General features: G+C 29.5%; 3 protein-coding genes across 3 annotated transcripts; 2 read left to right on the forward strand and 1 right to left on the reverse strand.

Moving 5' to 3' along the window:
• Window positions 1-6,890: 6,890 nt before the first annotated feature.
• BDBG_07645 (glutathione S-transferase) lies at window positions 6,891-7,769 on the reverse strand (the record flags this gene model as incomplete). The annotated part of the gene is made up of 3 exons (XM_031723186.1): window positions 6,891-7,240; window positions 7,344-7,657; window positions 7,687-7,769. 3 exons carry the CDS (start codon window positions 7,767-7,769, stop codon window positions 6,891-6,893), a joined length of 747 nt encoding a protein of 248 aa, XP_031580295.1.
• Window positions 7,770-8,315: 546 nt separating this feature from the next.
• BDBG_17644 (uncharacterized protein) lies at window positions 8,316-8,576 on the forward strand (the record flags this gene model as incomplete). The annotated part of the gene is made up of 1 exon (XM_031725318.1): window positions 8,316-8,576. One exon carries the CDS (start codon window positions 8,316-8,318, stop codon window positions 8,574-8,576), a length of 261 nt encoding a protein of 86 aa, XP_031580296.1.
• Window positions 8,577-23,423: 14,847 nt separating this feature from the next.
• Window positions 23,424-23,663, forward strand: BDBG_07646 (uncharacterized protein; the record flags this gene model as incomplete). The annotated part of the gene is made up of 1 exon (XM_031723187.1): window positions 23,424-23,663. The coding sequence occupies one exon, from the start codon at window positions 23,424-23,426 to the stop codon at window positions 23,661-23,663; it is 240 nt and encodes a 79-aa protein (XP_031580297.1).
• Window positions 23,664-25,779: the final 2,116 nt, after the last annotated feature.

Here is a 25,779-nt window from a genome sequence, read left to right on the forward strand (position 1 = left end):
AGCTTATAATTTTCAGTGTCAGTTCTCGCAGAGATCTGAGTATCTTTCATCTGCTTTACTGAGTAAGCAGCTGCCTTTCTGATACTGTTCTGAGCTTTAGAGAATCTCAATTCTCTGTAGTCAGCTTCTTCTACAGTGATGACAGAGATTCTTTTATAGAATTCTTCTTCACATTAATAATATTATAATTCAGTTATTTAGACAGTGTGTTGATGAGATTAAGCTGATCTGAATAATATTAAATATAGAAATCATACTCTGAAAGCAGCTTCACTCATCTGACTTAATATTCTGTTAAGCTCTTTATTATCAAGAAGTAATGCAGATTTGCATAATCAGTGAGAACTTGCACTGAGTACTTACTACTCTGAAGATAATGTTATTAGATCTTAAAGAATTTAACAATTACTAACATCTTCTGATCATGAGTATTATATCTTCTCTGTGTGAGTGATAACTTCTTAAAGAAGAAGATCACTGATCTTTATTCACAGTATCTTATAGACTCTGTGAAAAAGTCTTCTTTCACAGATAATTCATTATCTATTTTCTCAGAGATAATTATTCTCTGATTCTTTCAATGTTGAAAGATCTTTAATATCAACTGTGAAAAGATTTCATAGATCTTATTTCTGAATGTATCAGTCTTACACTGACTGAGTAAGTCAGAGTCAAAGTAATTCAGTATTATAATATCTATGAAAGCTTATTTCAATTCTGCAAACATCTACACAGTATCTTGAATAAGAATAAATGATTCTGTTTTTCTGTCTTTTATACTTCTCTTTAACAGATCTGTAAGAAGAGCAGTAATTCATGAATATATATAAAGGAATTATCTGTAGAAATTCACAAATTCTAGAAATATCTATATCTCACAGTACATCTGCAGTGCTGATCAGTTCTCAATGACAGAGACTCAGCTTCTATTTATTGAAATGCTGTTCATCTCAATAATATAATCTAAGAAATCAATCTCCTGCATGTAGAATGAGCATTTTTCAGTGTTTATATAGAGTTAATACTGTCTCAAGTGACTCAATACTTCTCAAACATGAGTATCATACTCTTTCTCTGATTTCAAGAAGATTAAAATGTCATTCAGATGTACTATGTAGAAGACATTGACAAGATCTCACAGTATCTCATTTATATAGATCTGAGAGATGACTGAAGTGTTATAAAGATTAAAAGATAAAACAAGATATTCAAAATTACTGCACTTAGTATAAAAAGTCATTTTTCAAATGTTGTCTTTATTAACTCTGATTCTATGATAGATATTCTGTATATTAATCTTTGAGAACATCTTTGCTTCAGATAATCAATCAATCATCTTATTAATCAATAATAATGAATAGTGATTCTTAACTATCATTTTATTGAGACCTCTGTAGTCTATACATAGATATAGTCTATCATTCTTCTTGAGTATAAAGAGTATAGATGTCTCTGCTGAACTCTTTGATAAATGTATTCAGTTCTTTGATTATACTTCTTTAAGATATTTATACAGAACATTCAATTTCTTTACAGACAAGTTATAAAAAGATCTGTATAATATTATTATACTGTCTTCAAGATAAATCTTATATTATATCTTGATATTAGAAAACTTCACTACTTCTCTTTCTAAAAAGATATTCTTAAAATCTGTAAAGAGATGTTGTGTACATTCATCTTCAATAACAGATACTGCTGCTAATCTTGCAGTGAGAGTGATGACTTCTTCATCTATTCTTAAGTCTTAATTATCTACTATACAGTATATCAACTCAATCTTTTTCTCAAGATTCTTTTAATAAAACTCTTCAGATTTCTCTATCACTGTCTCTTCATTAGTAAGGTGATACTGACACCTGAATGACTCAGTCAATGAGAGGATTGTTTTCTCTCAATTACAGAAGATCTAGAATGACATTCTCATCTATGATATTAACTATATGAAGAAGCAGACTGCTCTTCTTAAAGATTTCTTCTGAGTCTGTGATCACATACTTTGCTTAGATTATGTTAAAATAGTGATATTTCATTCTATTAGTAAATTTTATATGATCTGACAGATCTATCTTCTTTCAATTCTTTATTAAAGAAAAGGAATAGAATATGAAGTTAGTATTTATCTCAGAGTTGAGTAGATATCTCACTGATATCTTCTTATTTAAGATATGCATTGTGATTATAACATGAACTTAGAGATGTAAGAATTGTCAATTCTTTTCTTTCTCTTCTTTATCTTCTACAGATATGTTTGCTAGAAGAGAAGTTAACTTTGAGAAGATATCTTCTCAGTTTCTTCTCTTCTTCAGCTTCTTACAATCACTGATATAGTAATTACCAACTCTGCAGTTGAAACAGAGATCTTTATCAAATCTTTTTTAATATTTCTTCACAGTGAGTGAAGAATCAGAATACTTGAAATTCTTCTTTACTTTCTCTACACTGAAGCTATCACAGTACTGTTTATATTCTATCATAAATTACTTAGAAGAGGTCTTATTAATCTTTTTCTCAGAGAATTGATTATTTAAATAGATTCAGAAAGTCAGATTGACAAGCTCAGTATAATTAATTAATAAACTCTGATATTATAATATTATTATTCACATCTTATAAGTCAGCTTTATAAGATAAAGCTGTGTTTTTAATTAATTCAAATTATTAGTTAATTTCTCTCAATATTCTTCAAATCTTGCATTGAAATTGAAAGAATTCTTATTATCTTATTAATATAATGAGTTAAACTACTATATTACTGTGAAGCTGCAGTTGCAGTGATCTTTGATTTAATTCAGTAGAAAGTTCTTGAATTCTTCTTAAGTTATAATAGTATTAATACACTCAAGCTCTCTCTTCTTAATAACTCAAGTAGTTGCAGAGATGTCTTTAAGAAGGTTGACAGTGTATATTACTTATATCTCATAAGTATTATACTGACTCAGATTAAGATGGAATTTTCATTCAAGAAAATAGACAAAGCTGTGAAATTCAGATAAGATATTTTTCTTATATCTCAGTGAATCTCTGATCTTAATCTCTCTATCTTTATAATAGATGTAGATGTGTAGAGGCTGTGATAATAATAGAGTGATTAAAGAGCTCATATTAAAATATACAGTAGATTCAGAAATCTCAGATTTCTGTTAGAGTAGAGATATACACACTCTAGAAAATAATATAGTGTTTTCTTTAGAGAGTGAAGTTAAGTTAGTCTCAGTACAGATGTATAAGACTATATTAGTCTGTTAGAGCTTGACTGATTCAAATATATAATCAGATTAAGTGATTTAAATTATAATATAATAGAACTGAAGTAATGACTAGTCAGTGATATTATATAGAGATAGTTATTAAGAAGCTATATAAGTAAGCTTAACTATCTTACTTAAATAGCAAGCTTGTAGACTACAGAGTTATTATAAGAATATCACAGATATAATACTTAGTATACTAAGAAGATTATATAAGATATACAGTAACTCTTGTATATATTTCAGTAGAAGAAAAAATAAATCACTGACTTCTTTAATAAGAAGTCAGTATCTAGCTATTCTATATAAATAATAAGTGAATATTCTTCTCTCATTTCATGAGTGTGAATAGTCAGAGTGATATCTCAGCAGTGTCTCATTACCAAGAAAGAGTAATCTGCTGACCTTATATAGAAGTGAGGTTCTTATATTCATCAATCGGATCTTTCTATAATACATCCGAATGATGTCATAGAGTGGTTGGAAACCGGTTCAGACAGCCTGCAGAATGGATGGAATCATCCGCATGAAAGTGATGGGCCGTGTGGAACCGCAACGGGGCCTTGGCGCGGCCGGGAGCGTGACACTAAACATGAAATTCATGATCCCGGCGGCCAGTCTAATAACTACTGTCTTGACATATTATCAGAAATTCATAATATCTTCTATACAAGCTTACTCTACTGCACTATCACTGATCTGTTTCCTTCTCAACTGACTTTCAACTGACAGTTATCAGAGATTATAGAAGAAGATAATGAGCTTGAATAAGAGATTGAAGATATTCTCAGTGAGAGATCACACAGCTGCAGCTGATAATATCTTATAAAATAAGTCAGTTATAATTAACTGACCTAAACTCTGAGTGTTGTATTATCTGAAACAGCAGCTCTTAACTGATGAGAACTGCTTCTGAAAGAAGGAAACTAATGTAACAGGCTGTGCCTGATCAATTATATAGACTATTTCATTACACTTCACAGATTTCAATCACTTCATTCTTGAATGTATACACTCTGATTCTCAGTCATTCTCAATCACTGATTCTAAGTCATCACAAATGCATACACTCTGATTCTCAGTTATTCTCAATTGCTGATTCTCAGCTGCTATAAACATATATAGATTCTTTCACTTCAAAGCCTCATTATATATATTATTATGTATGTGTATAAATATTCACTCTGATTAATGATTTTCACACTTTCTCTTTCTTTTCTTCTCTAATGTTGTTATCTTTGTTATATAAGATTTATTAATATTATACTGATCTATTCAGTGTAGATCTCTTACAGATTCTTATTCTCAACTAAGACAGAAATTAAATACTTAATAAACTTTCTATTAGAAACTTAAGCAGCTACAAGAAAATGACTAAATTCAGAAATATTTAAATATGAAGAGAAGAAAATTAATCAGATATAGTCTGTTAAAACAGCTATACACTATCTTTTAATATTTTATTTTATTATAGTCTCTCTTTACTTTACATTTTCCTTTTTATTCTTTTCTATCTATTTATTTAATATGTCTATCTTTAAGACTATGTTCTCTTTTCTTTTATTATGATATTGTTAAATGATTTCAAAGTATCAGAAGATGTTAAAATACTGCAATTTCTAAACAGTTTTTATATTCTAAGCTGAAATTTTCTGATTTTATATATCTAAAATTGATAAATGTATAATAGTTGACTTTATAAATATAGAACAATCCCTGAGAACTAAAAGTTCTCAGACAGATATCATAGTCTCTGACTGTATACATCTATAATTAAATAATAATAATAATAATAATAATAAACTATACTTTTAAAGAGAAGAGTATTATTATATCTCTGACTATATTAATACTCTGTTATAGTTTTATACAGTTCATTACTTTTCTATAAATGATTTTATTTATTTCATGAATTATTTAAACTGATTTTCAATCACTCTATAGTATTATTTAAATATAATATAGAAAGATCTGATTAATAAATATAAGAATCTCACTTTTATATAAGATTAGCAGATTACTCTTTTATAGTAGTAAGATATTACTAAGGTATCACTCTAGCTATTCTTACTTATAGAATATAAGAAGAGTATTCACTTATTCTCTATATAAAATAGTTAGATACTGACTTTTAATTAAAGAAGTTAGTAATCTGTTTTTCTTTTACTGAAATATATACAAGAGTTACTGTATTTCTTATATAATCTTCTTAGTATACTAAGTATTATATCTGTGATATTCTTATAATAACTCTGTAGTCTATGAGCTCACTATTTAAGTAAGATAGTTAAGCTCACTTATACAACTTCTTAAACAACTAGCTCTATATAATACTACTAACTAGTTATCACTTCAGTTTCATCATATTACATTATTATTAAAAGTCAGTATTTCAGAGATAAAAGATAATGAAGAATTTATTAAATTAAAATAAATAGATTCTGTAAATAAGTATTAACTCTGCTTTTCTTTATTCTGAAGCTTCTTTATTATCTTATTATTAAATTTCATACTCTGATAAAAACTGATCTTAGTCTTATCTTATAACTCAGAAATCTTCTTATAATAAGTAATTATTCTATTAATAAGTTATCTAGTAGAGTGAGTAATTTTAAATCTTGAGCTGAACTCTGAAGTAATAGATATATTACTTATATTAAGATGACTCTACTTCTTCTAGATATATAAAAACAAAGATAATATTCTTCATAAAGAGAATATACTTTTTCAAAAGTATATAAATCTACTAACTAATAAATTTAGAGAAAATGAAATATCTCTAATAAAAAGTAAGAGTCTTTTTAAAAAAGATAAACTACTCTTATCAAAAATATTGATACAATGTTCTAAAAAGAAAAACATGCTATTCAGGCTATAACCTGTAGAATAGTTTAAGGTTGTATTGACAGATCTATTCACAAAGAGCATAATATAGTGGTGGGTCACGTGATCTAGTGGGATCGCTAACCGCAACGGCCGTAACGGCCAACAGTTAGCGATCACCGACTGTGGAGCGGGGGCGGAAAAGTAAGGGAGAGGAAAAGAAAAAAGGGCTCAAATGCCTGTGCCAAAATAAGGGTGATAATATCAACAGGAGAGATGGGAGGTTCTGTACGGAAACATCAGGTTTCAAGATTTGTCCCTCCGAATTCAAACATCCAGCGCTTGACTCTTTGATAGTTTAACTACCAGATAAAACGGCGGGATCATCACAATCATTCATTTTCAATTGGACGTGATGTCAATTCCTCTCTGCTCTGCCGGTTGAAATTAAAATAAAAGTAAAATAAAAGTAAACATCTCGGTCACTCACTCGGTAAATTCTTCGTGTAATAAAATTAGAGTCAGGCATTCATCTTTGCCTCTGAAGCTTCCACAGGAGTCCCGTAGTCCCGGGTTATGCACATACATATTAGCTGATGTAAACCATATCCAAGTTACAACTCCGAAGTTACTCATGTTGGGCCCATTTTATAAAACTTACTGCCACAGATATACTAGGTATCGAGCTTACAATTATATTCCATGCACAAGCGGATGACGAGGAAATCAGAAGCATACTAATAATATATAGAGAACAGGTAGGAAGCGGAGAGAAGTATTTCACATAATGTCTCGTAATGTCTCGTTGGGCTCATTTCATGGGATCAACTCATAGCTCCCTTGCAGCTCAACAATCTTCGCGATTCCCCTTTTGTGAGCTTCCCTCTCCTGGATCCGACTCACATATTCCGTGAGGTAAGGGTGTTGTTCCTTGTTGATCAAGCCTCGCAGAACCCCTGCCTCCAGCGGGAAGCTCATCAAAATGTCCGAACCCGTGAGGATGTCTCCGCAGAGGAATAGACCCTTCCCTGGCGATGATTTGAGTTGGTCTTCTAGGAAGCTGAGGTTCGTCGCCAGGTCTGATTTTACTAAAGCCGAATGTAGTTGAGAAGCTATCATTTTTGTTACCGGTCTGATGAAGAAAGGCACGGGCGCATCTCGAATTCCTTTGGAGTCTTGTCAGCCATTGTTTTCCCCAATTAATCCGGAGTATATTAAACCCCCTTACCTTCGACAATGAGCATTCTCATCAATAGGCCCATCAGAGACCTTCGGCATAGTGCATGAAGTACCGATCACGCCGCCATGATTCTGTCTCACCCCCTACTTGACCTTCCTTCCCATCAATATATCGCTGAGGAATTAAATGCGGGCCAAAATGGTCGACTAGATACTCGACGATAGTAGCAGATTCGCAGAATTCCACCACAGTGAGCTCTCGACGATATGACTGAGATTTCCCTAGAAGGTGATTTCTCAGCTCGGCGCAGCAGCATGTCTTGTCCCGTTTGAATAGTTTATCTGATATGATAACTAGCTCTTCTAGAAGCCAGATGATGCGTGCGCGCGGGACTTTTTCCAACCTGTTGCACCAGTCAGTCAAGGAAAAAACGCCGACTTAAACAGTGCCCAGAGAAGCAACATAAAATCCAAGTAGACTGTAATCTTCACAACACTATCTAAACCGGTCGCCATCTTGGCAGAGCAAACCACATTCGAGGATTCCTAGCTCTATGGTCTTATTCCACCGAGGGATGTTAAGTTCGCGCGAGAAAGGAAAAAATGCGTCTATGTAAATAATTGTTCAGCAATATGGGGATCTTCTGCTTGAGTTCATCAGCTTTGATGTCAACTAGATCTCCCCTAGCTAAAAAAAAAGAACGAAACCTGAATGTTGCTGCCTACGTAGGTCACTGATGAATATTTTGGATACGACACTAGTGAAGATTTCAGGAAAATAGCACTCACTCTCTTCCAAGTTCTTGACATCGCAGTAGCTGTTAAAAAGCTCCACCTCTGTTTGACATCTGGACAGCTTCAGAGGAAGAAGCTTGATTATACATATAATAATATCACCGATGTTCGCAGTCTTCCCGCCCATATATATATGTAAATATATGAGACAACTATACTACGTACCTTAGTTATACTCAACACATAGATTCCACAGCATGAAACACTGAAAGCTGATTGTTCAAACCGCCTCTGCAAAGTTGTGCCACTTGACCTCATTACATAATCATGACCCCGACCTTGTTGGCCGTTCCGGCCCAGGAAGCAGAAAATGTTGGGGGTCCCGCGGTTGGTCGGCCCTTCTACCAGCAGGCGCTGGTGGTGATTGAGCTCTTTTGTCCCAGTAGCCTACAGATTATGAGACTGTTAAGCATGAGCCCTGCTGTGATCAACATGCATGGGTTCAATCCCAGAATGAACTTAAAAATTTGTAACAAATACTCTGAAAATTTTAACAGTGTTAAGAGACATCTCAGAAGTGTGTTCTAGAAGTTTCATGAGCTCTAGAACTGACTGAGTTCACTATTAAAAAAAGAAGTCATTGTGAAGAGGCCACTGAAGAGAGTCACTGAGAGAAAGTACTGTACTCTGTGATAGCTGGTAGACTGACCGTGTGACCATGTCTGAGACCAGGATCAAACTTTACAGTTGTCATGTTGCCTAAAAGCATTACTTCTGATTATGATTTGTATTCATTATATTGATTTCAAATCACATTATTTCAAATATTAAAGATCTCAGATTCACTTTTCAAATAAAAATCTAGTCTCAGATAAAGAATATGTTTGAATTCTTAGTTATATTTTCATTCTGATCTTATTATTGAAAATGATATTAAATGAAATTATGAAATCATTTCTCACTTATATAATATCATAATATAGTACTCATTTGTTGAAAATTCAATAGAGAGTGTTATTAAATATTATTACTTTTCTAAATAAAATTATAATTAATATCATTTTAATTAAAAAAAAAATATAAAATATAAAAAATAACAAAAAAATAAAAAATAAAATAATAAGAAAAAATCATAATAAAAAAAAAAAAGAGAAAGAAAAAAAGAAGAAAAAGAAAAAAAGAGAAAGAAAGAAAAAGAAAAAAATAAAAAATAAAAATAAAAAAAAATCAAGATTACAGAGTCACAGTACTTTTAAAATACTTATTTCTCAGAGTCTTTATAATATTCATCATCAATTATATATCTCTTATAGTGAGAATAATATAACTGTAATAAGTTATTATCTTAATATCATCTAATAAATAATCAGTATATATCTATATAAATGTAAATAATTAGAAAATATACACTTAAAAAGTGTGATCAGAGTAAACTCTGCTATCACTTGAATAATATTAAGAGTAGAATACTGAAATTAATGATTTTTCTCATTAATTTCACAGATAAGATATATGAAGATAATCTTAGAAAATATAAGATTCTCTGACTTCTGATAGAAACAGATCTCATAGAGAGACTCTATTTTCATTATATCAGAGACTGAGTATTATTAAAAAGTATTACTTTAATATATATATACTTACTGTAATAATTCATTCTCTGTATATATAGCTGAGAGTTGTAACTTTCTTATATTACACAGCTCTCTCTGAGATGCTGCTACTGATTTACAACTCATACAGTCTCTCAGTTCAGTATACACTGTGTATATACAGCTCTGCATACTGAGGCTGTGTTGATTATTATAATCTGATATAATACTCACTTTTCACAGACTATGTTTTATTTAATTGAGAAAAGAGAGAACACAACTGCTGTTTTATTTAAGAGAAGATGAGTAATTAAATCTATAGAAGATAATTTAATTTCTTCTATATTTAAAATTTAATTAGTCTATACTCTTTAATTTAAGAGTTTCTGAGAGTGTTTTAATAGTTTTCATATTAGCTTGAAATTAGTAATTGATTGAAGAAGAGAAAAGAGAGAAGAAAGAAATAAGAATAACTTATCTTTATAATATAAAAATAGAGAATTGCTGCAATCATTTACTCTAGTAATAAAAATCTGTTTTGTGTATATATCTCTGATATAGATTATATAATAACTGTATACAAAGAATATTAACAGTACATGTATTAAATGAAGATGATATTACTATACAATACTGTAACTGTTTCTGTATATCACTGAAAGCTGTTAATATTTTCTTTAAGTCTCTTTATATTTGATAAGTCAGTAATATATTTTAATACACTCTCTCTTTTATCATTATTATTATTATTATCATTATTATTATTATCATCATCACTATTACTATTATTATTACTATTATTATCATCATTATTATCATTATTATCATATCATTTCTGACTATCTCTTCTGTCTTTATCTCTCTTCAATACTCATTGAAATTAATTATATTATCTCTCTTCAAATATTCTGCAGTTCTGCAGACTATCAAGGCATGTGAGCATTATTATAGATTGAAGAAAGAGAAGAAGAAGATGTTTAAGTAAGAAGAGACAGATTATAAAATATATTATAATATCTTGAAGAGACTCTGTAAGAGAGCAGAATAATAACAATTTTAAGTAACACTTCTAATAAATTTAGACTGAACTAAGTATAGAAATAATATGAATGATACTATCTATAAGAGATTGAAGAAGAAGATAGTGAAGAGTCTTATACAGCAGTGATAGAATCAGAAGAAGTCTCAAGAATAATTTAAGACTAAGATAAAGAGAGAGAGAGAGAAGAAGAGTGTTACTATAAATAAATAGTGATAGAAGAAGATTAAGAGAGTATTAAAGTAGAAGATAAAGAAGTTAAAACTGATAAGTTTTTTATTTATTAAGAGATAATAATTTTTAATAACACTTCTATTCTCTAATTGATTAGCAGAAGCTGATAGAGAAGAAGAGAATTAAGACCTTGTTCAGATCTTAAATATGCTTCATAATTCAGAATATTGAGAAGACAGCTCTACTCTCTGAGTATATCAATCTGCTTATTACTGAGATGAAACCTAAGACAGTAGATCAGAAAATGCAGGATTTTAAGATACAGATTAATCTGACTAACAGAAAGCAGTGAGAATTCTTCTCTGAGAAGGCAGTAGAGAGAGATTTTAAGATGATTATTATCTCAGATGAGAAGAAGAAGAAGAAGAAAAAGAATAAAAAGTGAATTATAAAGAATAATAAGAAGAATGAGAAAGAGCAGAAAGATAATAAGTAGAAAAAGTTTTTTTCTTTTTATATTAGTTAGTTATAAGTTCATAATTATTAATAATTGAAATTAATTTTGAGTTTTTAAAAATTATTGTACAAGTTGTAATCAAGTCAGAAATAATATATATATATATATATATTTAACTATCATGATTCACAAATCACTATAATGTATATGTCAGGTCACGTGATCTGGCTTACTAATCCTTTCACTATATAACTTCTCACAAAGCTAGCAACCTTTCAATCACACAAGCTTTACACCTTTCACAGGATATGAGACCCATTTTGTGCAAAATCACTGTCAATTCGGGATTCCTTGTCAATATACTCATTATTTAACTACTGCTTCATTTGATACACTCATCAGGAGTTAAAATCATCTTATTCTATCAGTATTGATGTGTTTGAGATCTTGATGATCAATAATACTACTGCTCACTTAAAAAAGAGGCTTGCAGAAAATGCATCACATTTGCAAAAAAAAAAAAAAAGCAAGAAAAAGAGAACAATATTGGCAAAGATTCAATAAACTAATATCAAGAATCCAATAAATGAATATCAAGATGGTGGATTCAATACAATCTCACTCACATACACATTCGCGATCTCGCGTCCTTTTCACTGAGTCAGTTGCAATTGATGATGATAATTCTTCACACTCACACTCTGTCAGTGAACATTCTTCTGAAGCCTTTGAAAGCTTCATTGACAAAACACTCTCTCAATTTGAAGCTGGTTTGAATACAGCTTCTGACACGGTCAGGCTGACCCTCTGATCTACTCAACAGCTTGATGCTGATTCTCTTGATGAGAATAATGAACACTCAGATATCTACTATTCAGGTGAGACAATATCAAACCAACAGATAAAGTATCTCAAGATGACACTTGAGATGAATAAGAGGAAACAAAGAGTTCTAGAACTCAAACTACAACTGGAAAAACTCTGTCAACAGAGATTCTCTACAGATTGATCACAGAATATCAACAATCATTCTGTCATCACATCAACAGCCACATGGAATTCTAATCTCAGTGAAAGGTTGGAATTCAACCATTATGAACTGAATAGCTGTGTTGACAAGGCAATCTCCTAATTCAAGAAAGATGTCAAGAATACTGTGAGATCAAACAGTCTAACTGACACATTCAATTACACCACATGAAGCATCTTCATGAAATTGAAACTGATTGATGCACAGTGTTGATATATGATAGAGAAACAACAGACTCAGAACCCTCTACAAAGAGATGACAAATGAGCACTATTCTGAGACATCAGAAACCAGTGACTCTACACATTCATCTTGAACTTCTTGAATGCAGATGTCAGACCACATTTCTTCAAATATGATGAAAATTGAATTGCTTATACTCTATGAAATGCGATTAAACAGAAATACTCTGTTCTCAAAACACAGTTACACTGTGAGACAGTTCTGAAATTCATGTCTCTTGATAACACACAGGTCATCAATCTACACACATTCTTTGATAAGTTTCAGTCTGTCATTATGAAATTGAAGATGTTGAATGCTTCCCTCTCAGATGCATGAATATTTGATACCTTCTACTCAGTTCTACTCAATAATTGAAGAAATTATGTTCAGAAGAAGATAGAGAAAATACAGGATTTCAAATCCACAGCTGTGATATTGAATGTTGATCTTCTCATGAAGGAAATCTGTTCACAGCTTGATTCTTCAAAAGATAAAAAGAATCTGTAGAATATAGATTCTGCAGTTAACATAGCTACAACAGCTACAACAGCTACAATGACTATTAACAACAATACATTGAATTCAGCCTGTGAAGGCTGTACTGAACATGATTATAGTAGTACTCAAGAGAGCTCTTAAAACTATCAGAGATCAGGAAATTCACCTATCTGTTCTGAATGTGAGAGATCTCACTTTAACATCTGTTGATTGATCAATCCAGACAGTGCTCTGAATAATTGAAGGATAAACAATGCTGTGAGAATAAAGGAATTCAAGAAAAAGAAGAAAAAGAATAATAGTAAGAGTAGAACTCAACTATTCATTACAGATGAATCAGACACCTATCAGATGACAAATCTCACAGAGGTTATCAATGTACCAGCCTGTTTCATGAAACCTCACAAGAATTCCCTCACTATATGAGATAGTGGCGCCGGATGCTACATAGTGAGTGATAGATCATGATTTTCAGAACTTATAGCAATCAATGATTCAACAGTTCAAGTGATCAACAAGGCCATTATGAAGATTCAGAGTGTCAGCACTGTATTCATTCTAGTGAGTGAAAGATTGATAGAATTCAATCATGTATACTACATGTCAGAACTATCCGCAAATCTGATCTCTGCTGAGCTTATAAAATGTCAGAGCTATATTCACTGTGATATACAAGTTAATGCTGAGAACTACTTTGAGTTTCTGTCATCTATTAACAGTGATATCTTCTACATCAATCTGTCTCACAATAATATTTACATTCTATTCAACAGCTCACCGACATTTCATGAGATAATGAATAACTCAATGTATGAAGCAGTGGCATATGTGGCTGTTTCAAAACCAAAGACAATCTCAACAGATTATGATCTGAATGCTGAGTCTTTGAGACCTTTCAGCCACAAGAAGATTGAACAGTTAATCAATTCTAAGAATTCAGATACTGATTTCTTTATTATCTCATCTTCATCTCAATTATCTGCAGTTCTTTCAAAACAGCTTCTGATAGATGAGTGACATCACTGACTTGATCATATCAGTGAAAATAGTATATTAAAAATGACCAGGGACCCGCGATTTGATATTGTCATTATCAGTTCAAAGAAATTATTATTCTGTGTCACATGTATTAAGTCTAAACAGAAACACACTTTCTACAAGAATTCCACATCATGTTGTATCACCTGTAAGACCTTGAAAATTTGAGTGAATATCTTCAGTGATGATGAGACTCTTGAAACTGAGAATGATATATCATCTTACACTGACAAGAAGCTTGCAATGATGATAACAGATGATATCATCTGTATAAGGTGAATATTTCTATTGAAACACAAGGATGAGATGTTGAGATATCTACAGATCTTCAATCAATTCATCAAGAATCTGCTGAGATGTGGCATTGCAATCATTCACTCAGATTGTGAAGAATTGAATTCAAATACAGTCACAGCATACATGCTCAGCAAAGATATAAAATGAGAGCTGACTCTCTCTGATACTTCATAGTAAGATGAAGTATCTGAACAATTAATCAGTTTAATCATTGAGAAGTTCTGATCACTATTAATAGACTCTTCAGCTCTGAAAAAGATATGAGATGAGACAGTTATTACAGTCACAGAGCTGCTTAATCTTATGCCAATCTCAACAATATTGTATAAAAGCTCTGAAAATACAAAGCTGATTACACTGTATAAGGCCTGGCTTGAAGCTCTATCTTCTGCACACAATATTCACTGATGAGGTTGTAAAGCATTCTTGAAGATAGTTCTCAAGCTCATCAATAAGATGACTTCTCATTTCAAAGAGTTGATTTTTGTGAGTTATGATAATTTTATTAATTATAGATTAGTAAACCCCTTTAATAAGCATTTATACATATCAAAAGACATCATCTTTCAGAAGAACCTTCATCTTGCTGATTTATCAATACTGATAACACACAATCTGAAGATTCTACTCAATGCAGTCTGTAAAGCAGCTGCAGTGATTTCTTCAGTGACACCAGGCCTACTCACTGCAGTCTGTTAAGAGATTGCAGTGATTTCTGATTCATCAATAGATGATCTATTCATTGATGAGGAAATTCAACCTGAGTGTTTATTATTTCTCATACTCACTAATAATTGATGAATTGACTATGATATCTCTATGAGAATACCTATCTTTTTAGTGCAGAATACACTGAACTTCTCAGAATTCACAGTTGAATCAGATGATTCTTCAACATCTATAAGAGATATCACTACAATGAGAGAAGATTCAGTGAGAGACAGTCTTGAAGATCTACTCACTGATTCTGAGATTGCTGCACTTTCAATCCTGAAAAACCTCACATGTGTCAAAGCTTTCATGAAATGAAAGTATTATTACAAGACCTGTGTTAAAGAGATCAATTATTTGAAATAGATAGAGATCTGATGACTGATTGAGAGAACATCACAAATGAGTATTCTTCACAGTCAATGAGTATTTGACAAAAAGTTCAACAATATAAGTGATGTTATCTGCTATAAGACCTGCTGAGTTGTCTGCAGAAATCTTCAACAGAAGAAAGTTAATTACTCAAGAATCTTTGCATCTGTTATCTCTGCATTCATCTCATGAGCTCTCATAATGATCTCAGCATCCCGGGGATAATATGTTCTGCAGATTGATATGATGATCACTTTTTTGAATGCTCAGCTGCCTGCTGATGAACAGATATATATAAATCAACTCACAGAATTCCATGAAGACTGTGATGATCTTATGTGTGAGTTGATGCAGAGACTCTACAGTCTTAAGCAAGCAGCACTCTTATGATATGAGAAGCTGTGAAAGATGCTATTGCACTCAGGCTTCTGTGTCAGTCTCTATGATACTGAACTATTTATTCATGATGAAAGACAGGTCTATATAATCATTTACATGAATGATGTCCATCTCTACAGCCTGAAAATCGAAGATCTGGACTGGGCCAAAGCTGAAATTGCTGCTAATTACAAGATCAAGAATATAGGGGATTTCAATCACTATCTAGAAATGAAGATTGATAGAGATTCAACTTCATTGACATTGTTTCAACTCCTCTTTATAAGGAATCTTCTGGAGAAGTTCTCAATGAATGACTGTCATTCTACATCCACTTCTATGAAGAAGAACATCAATTTCATGAATGATGATGAGGAACTGATTGCATACATAGCAGAATTTACTCTATGATTCTATCAATTCAGTATCAGATCCCTGCAATATCTGGCATTCAATACACATTCTGATATGAGCTTCACTGCAGGATTTCTTGAACAATTCAACTCTCAGTCTACATCAAAGAACTGGGCTGTATACAAGCATACACTCTGATATCTACAGGGTTCAATCAATGAGGGTATAATCTATCACAGAGATGCCGAAATTGAACCTGTAGCATACGCAGATGCCGATTGGGCCGGTAGGGATTCAGAATTCTGTTCAATCACCAGTTATATCATCTACATGGCAGGTGGCCTCATTGCATGACGGAGCTGCCGACAAACAGGGGTCTTCAAGTCATCAACAGAGGCCGAATACATTGCATCCTCTGAGGCCGCATATGAGCTTGTCTGTCTTCAAGAGCTTCTAGAAGATGCTGGATTCATCCCATTCTGTCTCAACAATCTGAATGCTGATGATCACCTCATTCCCATCACAGTCAATGATCTGGCTTATACAATCCATGCTGATAATAAGTCTGTTATAGAGCTATTCTCTTCTGAAGCAATTTCACACTGCTCAAAGTATATAGAGGTCTGTTTCCACATTCTTCAGAATCTTGTTCATAAGAATGAGATATCTATCTGATATGTTTCATCTGCTGAGAACACGGCGGATGAGCTTACTAAACCACTTGAAACATTGAAATATATGCGTTGGAAGGAGATTATGAAGATGAAGGGATAGAGGGATAAAAAATGATGTATATCATGACTGGTTTTTCATTACTTCACATTTTCCAGTCATTTTTTATACCTGTACTTGATTTGAAGGCGAATTTTATATATAGCATCATGTATAGTTACTCTGGTGAGTGAGAGTGTCAGGTCATGTGATCTGGCTTACTAATCCTTCCATCATATAACTTCTCACAAAGCTAGTAATCTTTCAATCACACAAGCTTTACACCTTCCACAGTATAAGTATCAACATTTTTTCAACATTAATATTTATAATATTAATATATTTTTAATGATATTATCTAATAATACAATTTAGTAACACTCTCTTTTATAATATTAATATATTTCAAGAAATATGACAGAGATTAATCAAGATTATTTATTTATTTTTATATATTAATAATATTCAATCTGAGTTAGTACTAAAATTATAACTAAGTTAAGAAATAAGATTATTTTCTCTTATATTAATTCTTCTTACACACATCAGTAATTAGTTATTGAAAATAAATTATCATCTTTCTCAAATTATTATTATATCTTCTGAATTCACTTCTTTCACTTCTTTTACTTTCATTGAAGATTTATAAACTCTTCAAGAAATCACTGTGAATTACAAAGTCTATATTATTTACAATTCAATACAGAATACTCTCTTTCAATTATAATAAATAATTACTTTATTCTTCATATCTGATTCTAGATTATAAAATTTATAAAAAACTCAATATAAATTCTGAGATGAACTATGAAATAATTATTAACAGATTATATTATAGATTACTGAAGAGTTATCTTTCTACTGTAATTACTACAACTTTATTCAGAAATATTTATTATAAACTAATTATAATTCTGAAGAAATTTTCTGATATCTGAAGTCATCAGAATGCAGATAATAAAAGAAAAATAATCAGAAAATTACTACTGAGCTGATAAGTTTCTCTATCAAATAATAATTTTTGATAATACTAACTTTCTAATTTGAAGAAAATTATGTGAAAATAATCATGTATCAGTACTCTGATTTCATAACTCTTATCTGATAACTTTCATAAATAATTACTTTATATATATATATCTCTAAATCTTTCTCTTTAATCAATTGAATACTCTGAATTCTGAATACTTCTTCAAATACTTAATTTAAATCTTTATATTTCATATCAATTCTGTCTTCAGTTCAATCTCAAGATACACTATAAAGTTAATATATAATATCTAGAATCAGAGTTGAAGAATTATCAAAGAGTGTCTCTTACAGTGAATGTATAAACTAGTATAAATAATCTTATATTTATAAGAGTTATATGTTATTATATTAATGAGAACTGAACTTATTAAGAGATATTAATTGAATTTGAATCATTGATCAGTAGTCATACTGAGAATTATATAACAGAGATATTAATAACTGTGATTAAAAATAACTATTAAGATATTAGTCTCAGTCTTCTTATAATTATAACTGATAATACTGTGAATAACTACACTATAATGAAGAGCTTAGAGCAAAAATTGACTTTGCATTTCTGAAATAATAAACAAGATCATATTCTCTATATTACTCATGTGATTCAACTTGTGATGCAAACACTGATAAAGAATGTTAATATCAAGATAAAGAATAATGAGATAACTGATTCTTGAGATGAGAATAAAATGAAAGTAATTACTCAAGTAACTTTTACATTTACTTTATAAAAGATAATGTTTTTTAATAACACTTTTTAATATTACTTTTTAATAACACTTTTTGATAATACTACTGTTAATTTTGAATAGATTGACTAATAATTTAAATATCATAGATTTGAAACATTGTTAATACAATTTATATCTTCTCTAAATAATAATAATAATTTCATAATATTTAATAAATAAATAAATCAGTTACATCACTGAATATAATACAGAATATTAGAACACAGTGAAGTTCAATATATAAGATAACTGTTCAGACTCTTCAATTATATCAGATAATTGATTATTGAGTGTAATACTTTAATTGAGAAAAGATTCAGATATTGAAACTTTCTAATATGAAGTGAACTCAGTTGAAATATGTGATTGATTTACTGTTTCAGTTTTATAAGATAATAAAGACAGTCTCAATCACTTATATATCAATACTGCAGTCAGTCTAATGAGTGTATAACAGTTTATTTACTTATCTTGAGAAGCAGTTAAATCACTTAAAAAGAAATTCAGTCTGAGATAATACTATAGTGCAGGCTATTATTACTGTAAGAAATAAACTAATATATTACTACAGTAAAACTAAACAATCTTTTATAGAGTACTATACTATAGCAGCTCTACTAGATCTCTTCTATTAAGTGAATATCTATACTTCTCAAGATTGAATAGAGAAGAAATAAGACTTATATATTAAATTAGTCTAAGACTACTATAATATCAACTATCAGAGATTTGAAGAAGCAGATATTCAAGATATGAAGACAGTGAAATACAATTCTCTAATAAGTAATAATCTTTGATAACACTTCATATTATATAGAACTATAATACTAACTTTGAAACAGAACTTGTATATATTAATTATAACTGAAAATCAGATAAAACTATATACTTATAAAACTGAATTTAACTGCTATCTTCAAGATAATCTGATAAATTTACACATTAAATTAATTCTAGAGTTATAAAAAATTATTAAGAGTATATATTCAACTGTTACACTGATAATGCATGATATTCTGATAATTTCATTGACAGACATGAGAATGAAGTGAAAGTTCAACTTAAGTTAAGATATTTATTACTATTATCAGAGACAATTATAAGAAGAAATAATTAAGAAACTCATGATTATAAAATATAGAATTATCAGACAGTTTAATATCTCTGATCACAGTATATCAGAGAAGTGTAGTTTTCATGAAAAAGTAAAGAATAAACTTATACAAGAATGTATTTAGTTGTTTCATAAGCATTATTAATAATCATTATTAAATTCTGATTATATAAGCAATCACTGAATGAACTGAATAAGACTGATTTTAATCTTCAGTCTCAGTCTCATTCTGATTTTAAAAGAATGATCATCTTTCATAGTTTATTCTGAAAAATTACTCTCATTTCACTGTTCTTGAATTAAATCTGATTATTTTTCACATTATTTCTCTCAGAAATGATTCATTTTCAGATTTTTTTAAGGCTTGATTCTGGTGAGACTTATATCAAGAAATGTATGAGATCAGATTAAATGAGATCAAATGTGAAATTCATGATTCTGCCGGTCAGTCTAATAGCTGATCTGAGAGAAGATGTTAAAGGTTCTGCAGTTGATCAGCTCTTCTATCAGCAGGTGCTGGTGATAATTGAGCTCTTTTACCTCAGTAGTCTACAGAAAACTTGACCTCACTAAGTACGTCACTTGACCTTGTTATATAAGCTGACCTCGTAAATATGACCCGTGCCACTACCTGACCTCGCTTAATACATCTTTTCTTGTAATTTGAAATCACTCTTTCTTTCTTAATTATTTACCATCAATTCTACAATCAATTTAAAATCAATTTAAAATTAATTTAATACTGAAATTATTCTTGAATTTAATAATAAAGTAAGTATTCATATAATTTACACTGAATTGATTATCAACTGATTTTCAATCAATTGTTAATTACTTAAATATACAGATTGAATTTATTTTATTACTATAATTAATTAATAATTAATTCAGAATCAATTTAAAATCAATTTAATACTGAAATTATTCTTGAATTCAATAATATCACTGAATTAATTATCAACTGATTTTCAATCAATTGTTAATTACTTAAATATACAGATTGAATTTATTTTATTACTATAATTAATTAATAATTAATTCAGAATCAATTCAAAATCAATTCAAAATTAATTTAATACTAAAATTATTCTTAAATTTAATAATAATACTGAATTGATTATCAACTGATTTTGAATTAATTATTAATTACTTAAATATATAGATTAAATCTATTTTTATTACTATAATTAATTCAGAATCAATTCAGAATTAATTCAAAATTAATTTAAAATTAATTATTAAATATTTTTATCTTGATATATTTTAAAATTCTGTAAAACATCTCTTTATATTCTATATGAATTTATCTGTTTATTTATTTAATTATGAATCAGTAATACATGCTTTGATTAATTAATAAGCTGAATAAATAAGTGAATTGAAAGATTGAAAGTTAATTATCAACTGATTATTACTGTATCATACAAGGTCAGAGTCATGATTAGACTGACCGTGTGACCGTGTCTGAGACCAGAATCAAACTTTACAGTTATTATATTGTCTAAAAGCATTACTTCTGATCATGATTTGTGTTCATTACATTGATCTCAAATCATGTTATTTCAAATATTAAAGATTTCAGATTCACTTTTCAAATAAAAATCTAGTCTCAGATAAAGAATATATTTGAATTCTTAGTCACATTTTCATTCTGATTTCATTATTGAGAATGACATCAAATGAGATTATGAAATCATTTCTCACTTATATAATATTATAACATAGTACTTATTTGTTGAAAATTCAATAGAGAGTATTATTAAATATCATTACTTTTCTGAACACAGATCATAATTTATATAATTTTAATTATAAAAAAAACATAAAATATAAAAAAAAAACAAAAAACAAAAAACAAAACAAATATAAGAAAAAATCACAATAACAAAAAAAAAAAGAAAAGAAAAAGAAAAAAATAAAAAATAAAAATAAAAAAAAATCAAGATTGCAGAGCTGCAGCATCTCTAAAATACTCACTTCTCAGAGTCTTCACAATGTTTATCACTAACTGTGTATCTCTCACAGTGAGAGTAACACAGCTGTGATAAGTTATTATCTTAACATTATCTAATAAATAATCAGTATATATCTGTATAAATGTGAATAATTAGAAAATATACACTTAAAAAGTGTGATCAGGGTGAACTCTGCTGCCACTTAAATAGTATCAAGAACAGAACACTGAAATCAATGATTCTTCTCATCAATTTCACAGACAAGATGTATAAAGATGATCTTGAGAAATATAAAATTCTCTGACTTCTGATAAAAATAAATCTTATGAAGAGACTCTATTTTCATAATATCAGAGACTGAGTATTATTAAAAAGTGTTACTTTCATACAATGTACATGTACTTACTGTGATGATTCACTCTCTGTGCATGTAGCTGAGAGTTGCAGCTTTCTCATACTGCATGACTCTCTCTGAGATGCTGCTGTTGATTTATAACTCACACAGTCTCGCAGTTCAGCATGTGCTGTGTGTATACAGCTCTGCATGCTGAGACTGTGTTAGTCATTATAATCTGATGTGATACTCGCTTTTCATGAGCTATGTTTCATTTGAGAGAGGGAAGAGGAAGATATGACTGTTGTTTTATTAAGAAGAGAATAGATAATTAGTATTATTGAATTAATTTGATTCATCTGTATTTAAAATTTGATTAGTCTATACTCTTCAATTTGAGGGTTTCTATAAGTGTTTTAATAGTTTTCATACCAGCTTGGACTTAGTGATGAGTTGAAGAAGAAGAGAAAAGAGAGAAGAAAGAAATGAGAATAACTTATCTTTATAATATGAAAACAGAGAATTACTGTAATCATTCTTTCTAGCAACAAAGATCTGTTTTCTGCATGTATCTCTTATATGATAAATGCATACAAAGAATATCAATAGTGCATGCATTGAATGAAGATAATGTTGCTATATAATACTGTAGTCATTTCTGTACATCTCTGAAAGCTGTTAATAGTTTCTTTATCTCTTTATATTTGATAAGTCAATAATATATTCTGATGCACTCTTTCTTTCATCATCATTATCATCATCATCATCATCATCACTATCATTACTACTATTATTATTATCATCATTATTATTATTATCATATTATTACCTGTCTTCACTCTCTCTTCAATACTTATCAAAATCAATTATGTCATTTCTCTTCAAATATTCTGCAGTTCTGCGGATTACTAAGGCGCGTGAGCGTCATCACAGATTGAAGAGAGAGAAGAAGAAGGCATTCAAGCATGAGAAGACAGATCACAAGACATGTTATAATGTCTTGAAGAGGCTCTGTAAAAGAGTAGAATGATAATGATTTTAAGTAACACTTCTGATAGATTTAGACTGAACTAAGTATAGAAATAATGCAGATAGCATCATCTGTGAGAGATTGAAAAAGAAGATAGTGAAGAGTCTCATACAGTAGCAGTGAGATCAGAAGAAGTTCTGAGAATAATTTAAGACTAAGATGAAGAGAGAGAGAGAGAAGAAGAGTATTACTGTAAATAAGTAGCAGTAGAAGAAGATTGAGAAGATATTAAAGTGAGAGATAAAGAAGTCAAAACTGATAAGTTTTTTATTAAGAGATAACAATTTTTGATAATACTTCTATTCTCTAATTGATTAGCAGGAGCTGACAGAGAAGAGAATTGAGACCTTGTTCAGATCTTGAATGCACTTCATAATTCAGAATATTGAGAAGACAGCCCTGCTCTCTGAGCATGTCAATCTGCTTACTACTGAAGTGAAACTCAAGGTAGCAGATCAGAAAATGCGGGATTTTGAGGCACAGATTGACCTGGCTGAGAGAAAGCAGCAGAAACCCTTTTCTGAGAAGACAGTAGAGAGAGATTTTAAGATGATTATCATCTCAGATAAGGAGAAGGAGAAGAAGAATGAGAATAAGAAATGAATTATGAAGAATGATAAGAAGAATGAGAAAGAGAAGAAAGATAATAAGTAGAAAAAGGTTTTTTCTTTTTATATTAGTTAGTTATAAGTTCATAACTATTAGTTAATAATTGAAATTAATTTTGAGTTTTCAAAAATTATTGTACAAGTTATAATCAATTATCAATATCAGAAATAATATATATATATATATTCAACTATTATATCACTATAATGTATAAGTATCAACATTTTTTCAACATTAATATTTACAATATTAATATATTTTTAATGATATCATCTGATAATATAATTTAATAACACTTTCTTTCATAATATTAATATATTTCAAGAAATATGACAGAGATTAATCAAGATTATTTATTTATTTTTATACATCAATGATATTCAATCTGAGTTAGTACTAAAATTATAACTAAGTTAAGAAAGAAGATTATTTTCTCTTATATTAATTCTTCTTACACATATCAGTGATCAGTTATTGAAAATAAATTGTTATCTTTCTTAAATTATTATCATATCTTCTGAATTCACTTCTTTCACTTCTTTTACTTCTATTGAAGATTTATAAACTCTTCAAGAAATCACTATGAATTACAAAGTCTATGTTATTTATAATTTAACACAGAATGCTCTCTTTCAATTATAATAAATAATCACTTCATTCTTCACATCTGATTTCAGGTCATGAAATTTATGAAAAACTAAACATAAATATTGAGATGAACTATGAAATAATTATCAATAGATTGTATTATAGATTACTAAAGAGTCATCTCTCTGCTATAATCACTACAACTTCATTCAGAAACATTTATTATAAACTAATCATAACTCTGAAGAAATTTTCTGACATCTGAAGTCATCAGAATACAGATAATAAAAGAAAAATAATCAGAAAATTACTACTGAGCTGATAAGTTACTCTATCAGATAATGATTTTTAATAACACTAACTTTCTAATTTGAAGAAAATCATGTAAAAATGATTATATATCAGTACTCTGATTTCATAACTCTTATCTGATAACTTTCATGAATAATTATTTTGTATATATATATCTCTGAATCTTTCTCTTCAATCAATTGAAAACTCTGAATTTCAAAGACTTCTTCAAATGCTTAATTTAAATCTTCATATTTTATATCAATTCTGTCTTCAGTTCAACCTTGAGACACACTACAAAGTTAATATATAATATCTAGAATCAGAGTTGAAGAATCATTGAAGAGTGTCTCTCACAGTGAATGCATGAACTAGTATAAACAATCTTACATTTATAAGAGTTATATGTTATTATATTGATGAGAACTGAACTTATTAAGAGATATTAATTGAATTTGAATCATTAATCAGTAGTCATACTGAGAATTATATAGCAGAGATATTAATAACTGTGATTAAAAATGACTATTGAGATATTAGTCTCAGTCTTCTTACAATTACAACTGATAATGCTGCAAATAACTATACTATAGTGAACAGCTTGAAGCAAAAATTGGCTTTGTATTTCTGAAATAATAAACAAGGTCATATTCTCTGCATTGCTCATGTGATTTAACTTGTGATACAAACACTGATAAAGAATCTTAATATTAAGATAAAGAATAATGAGATGACTGATTCTTGAGATAAGAATGAGATGAAAGTGATTACTTAAGTAACTTTTATATTCACTTTATAAAAGATAATATTTTTTAATAACACTTTTTAATATTGCTTTTTAATAATACTTTTTAATAATGCTACTGTTAATTTTGAATAGATTGACTAATAATTTAAATATCACAGATTTGAAATATTACTAATATGATTTATATCTTCTCTAAATAATAACAATGATTTTATAATATTCAATAAATAAATAAATCAGTCATATCACTGAATATAATACAGAATGTTAGAATATAGTGAAGTTTAATATATAAGATAACTGTTCAGACTCTTTGATTGTATCAGATGATTGATTATTGAGTACAACACTCTGATCAGAAAAAGATTCAGATATTGAAACTTTCTAATATGAAGTGAACTCAGTTGAAATATATGATTAATTTACTGTTTCAGTTTTATAAGATAATCCCGACAGTCTTAATCACTTATACATCAATGCTGC

The sequence above is a fragment of the Blastomyces gilchristii genome (genome assembly GCF_000003855.2).
Source record: "Blastomyces gilchristii SLH14081 genomic scaffold supercont1.19, whole genome shotgun sequence".
In the NCBI taxonomy this organism is placed as follows: Eukaryota; Fungi; Ascomycota; class Eurotiomycetes; order Onygenales; family Ajellomycetaceae; genus Blastomyces; species Blastomyces gilchristii.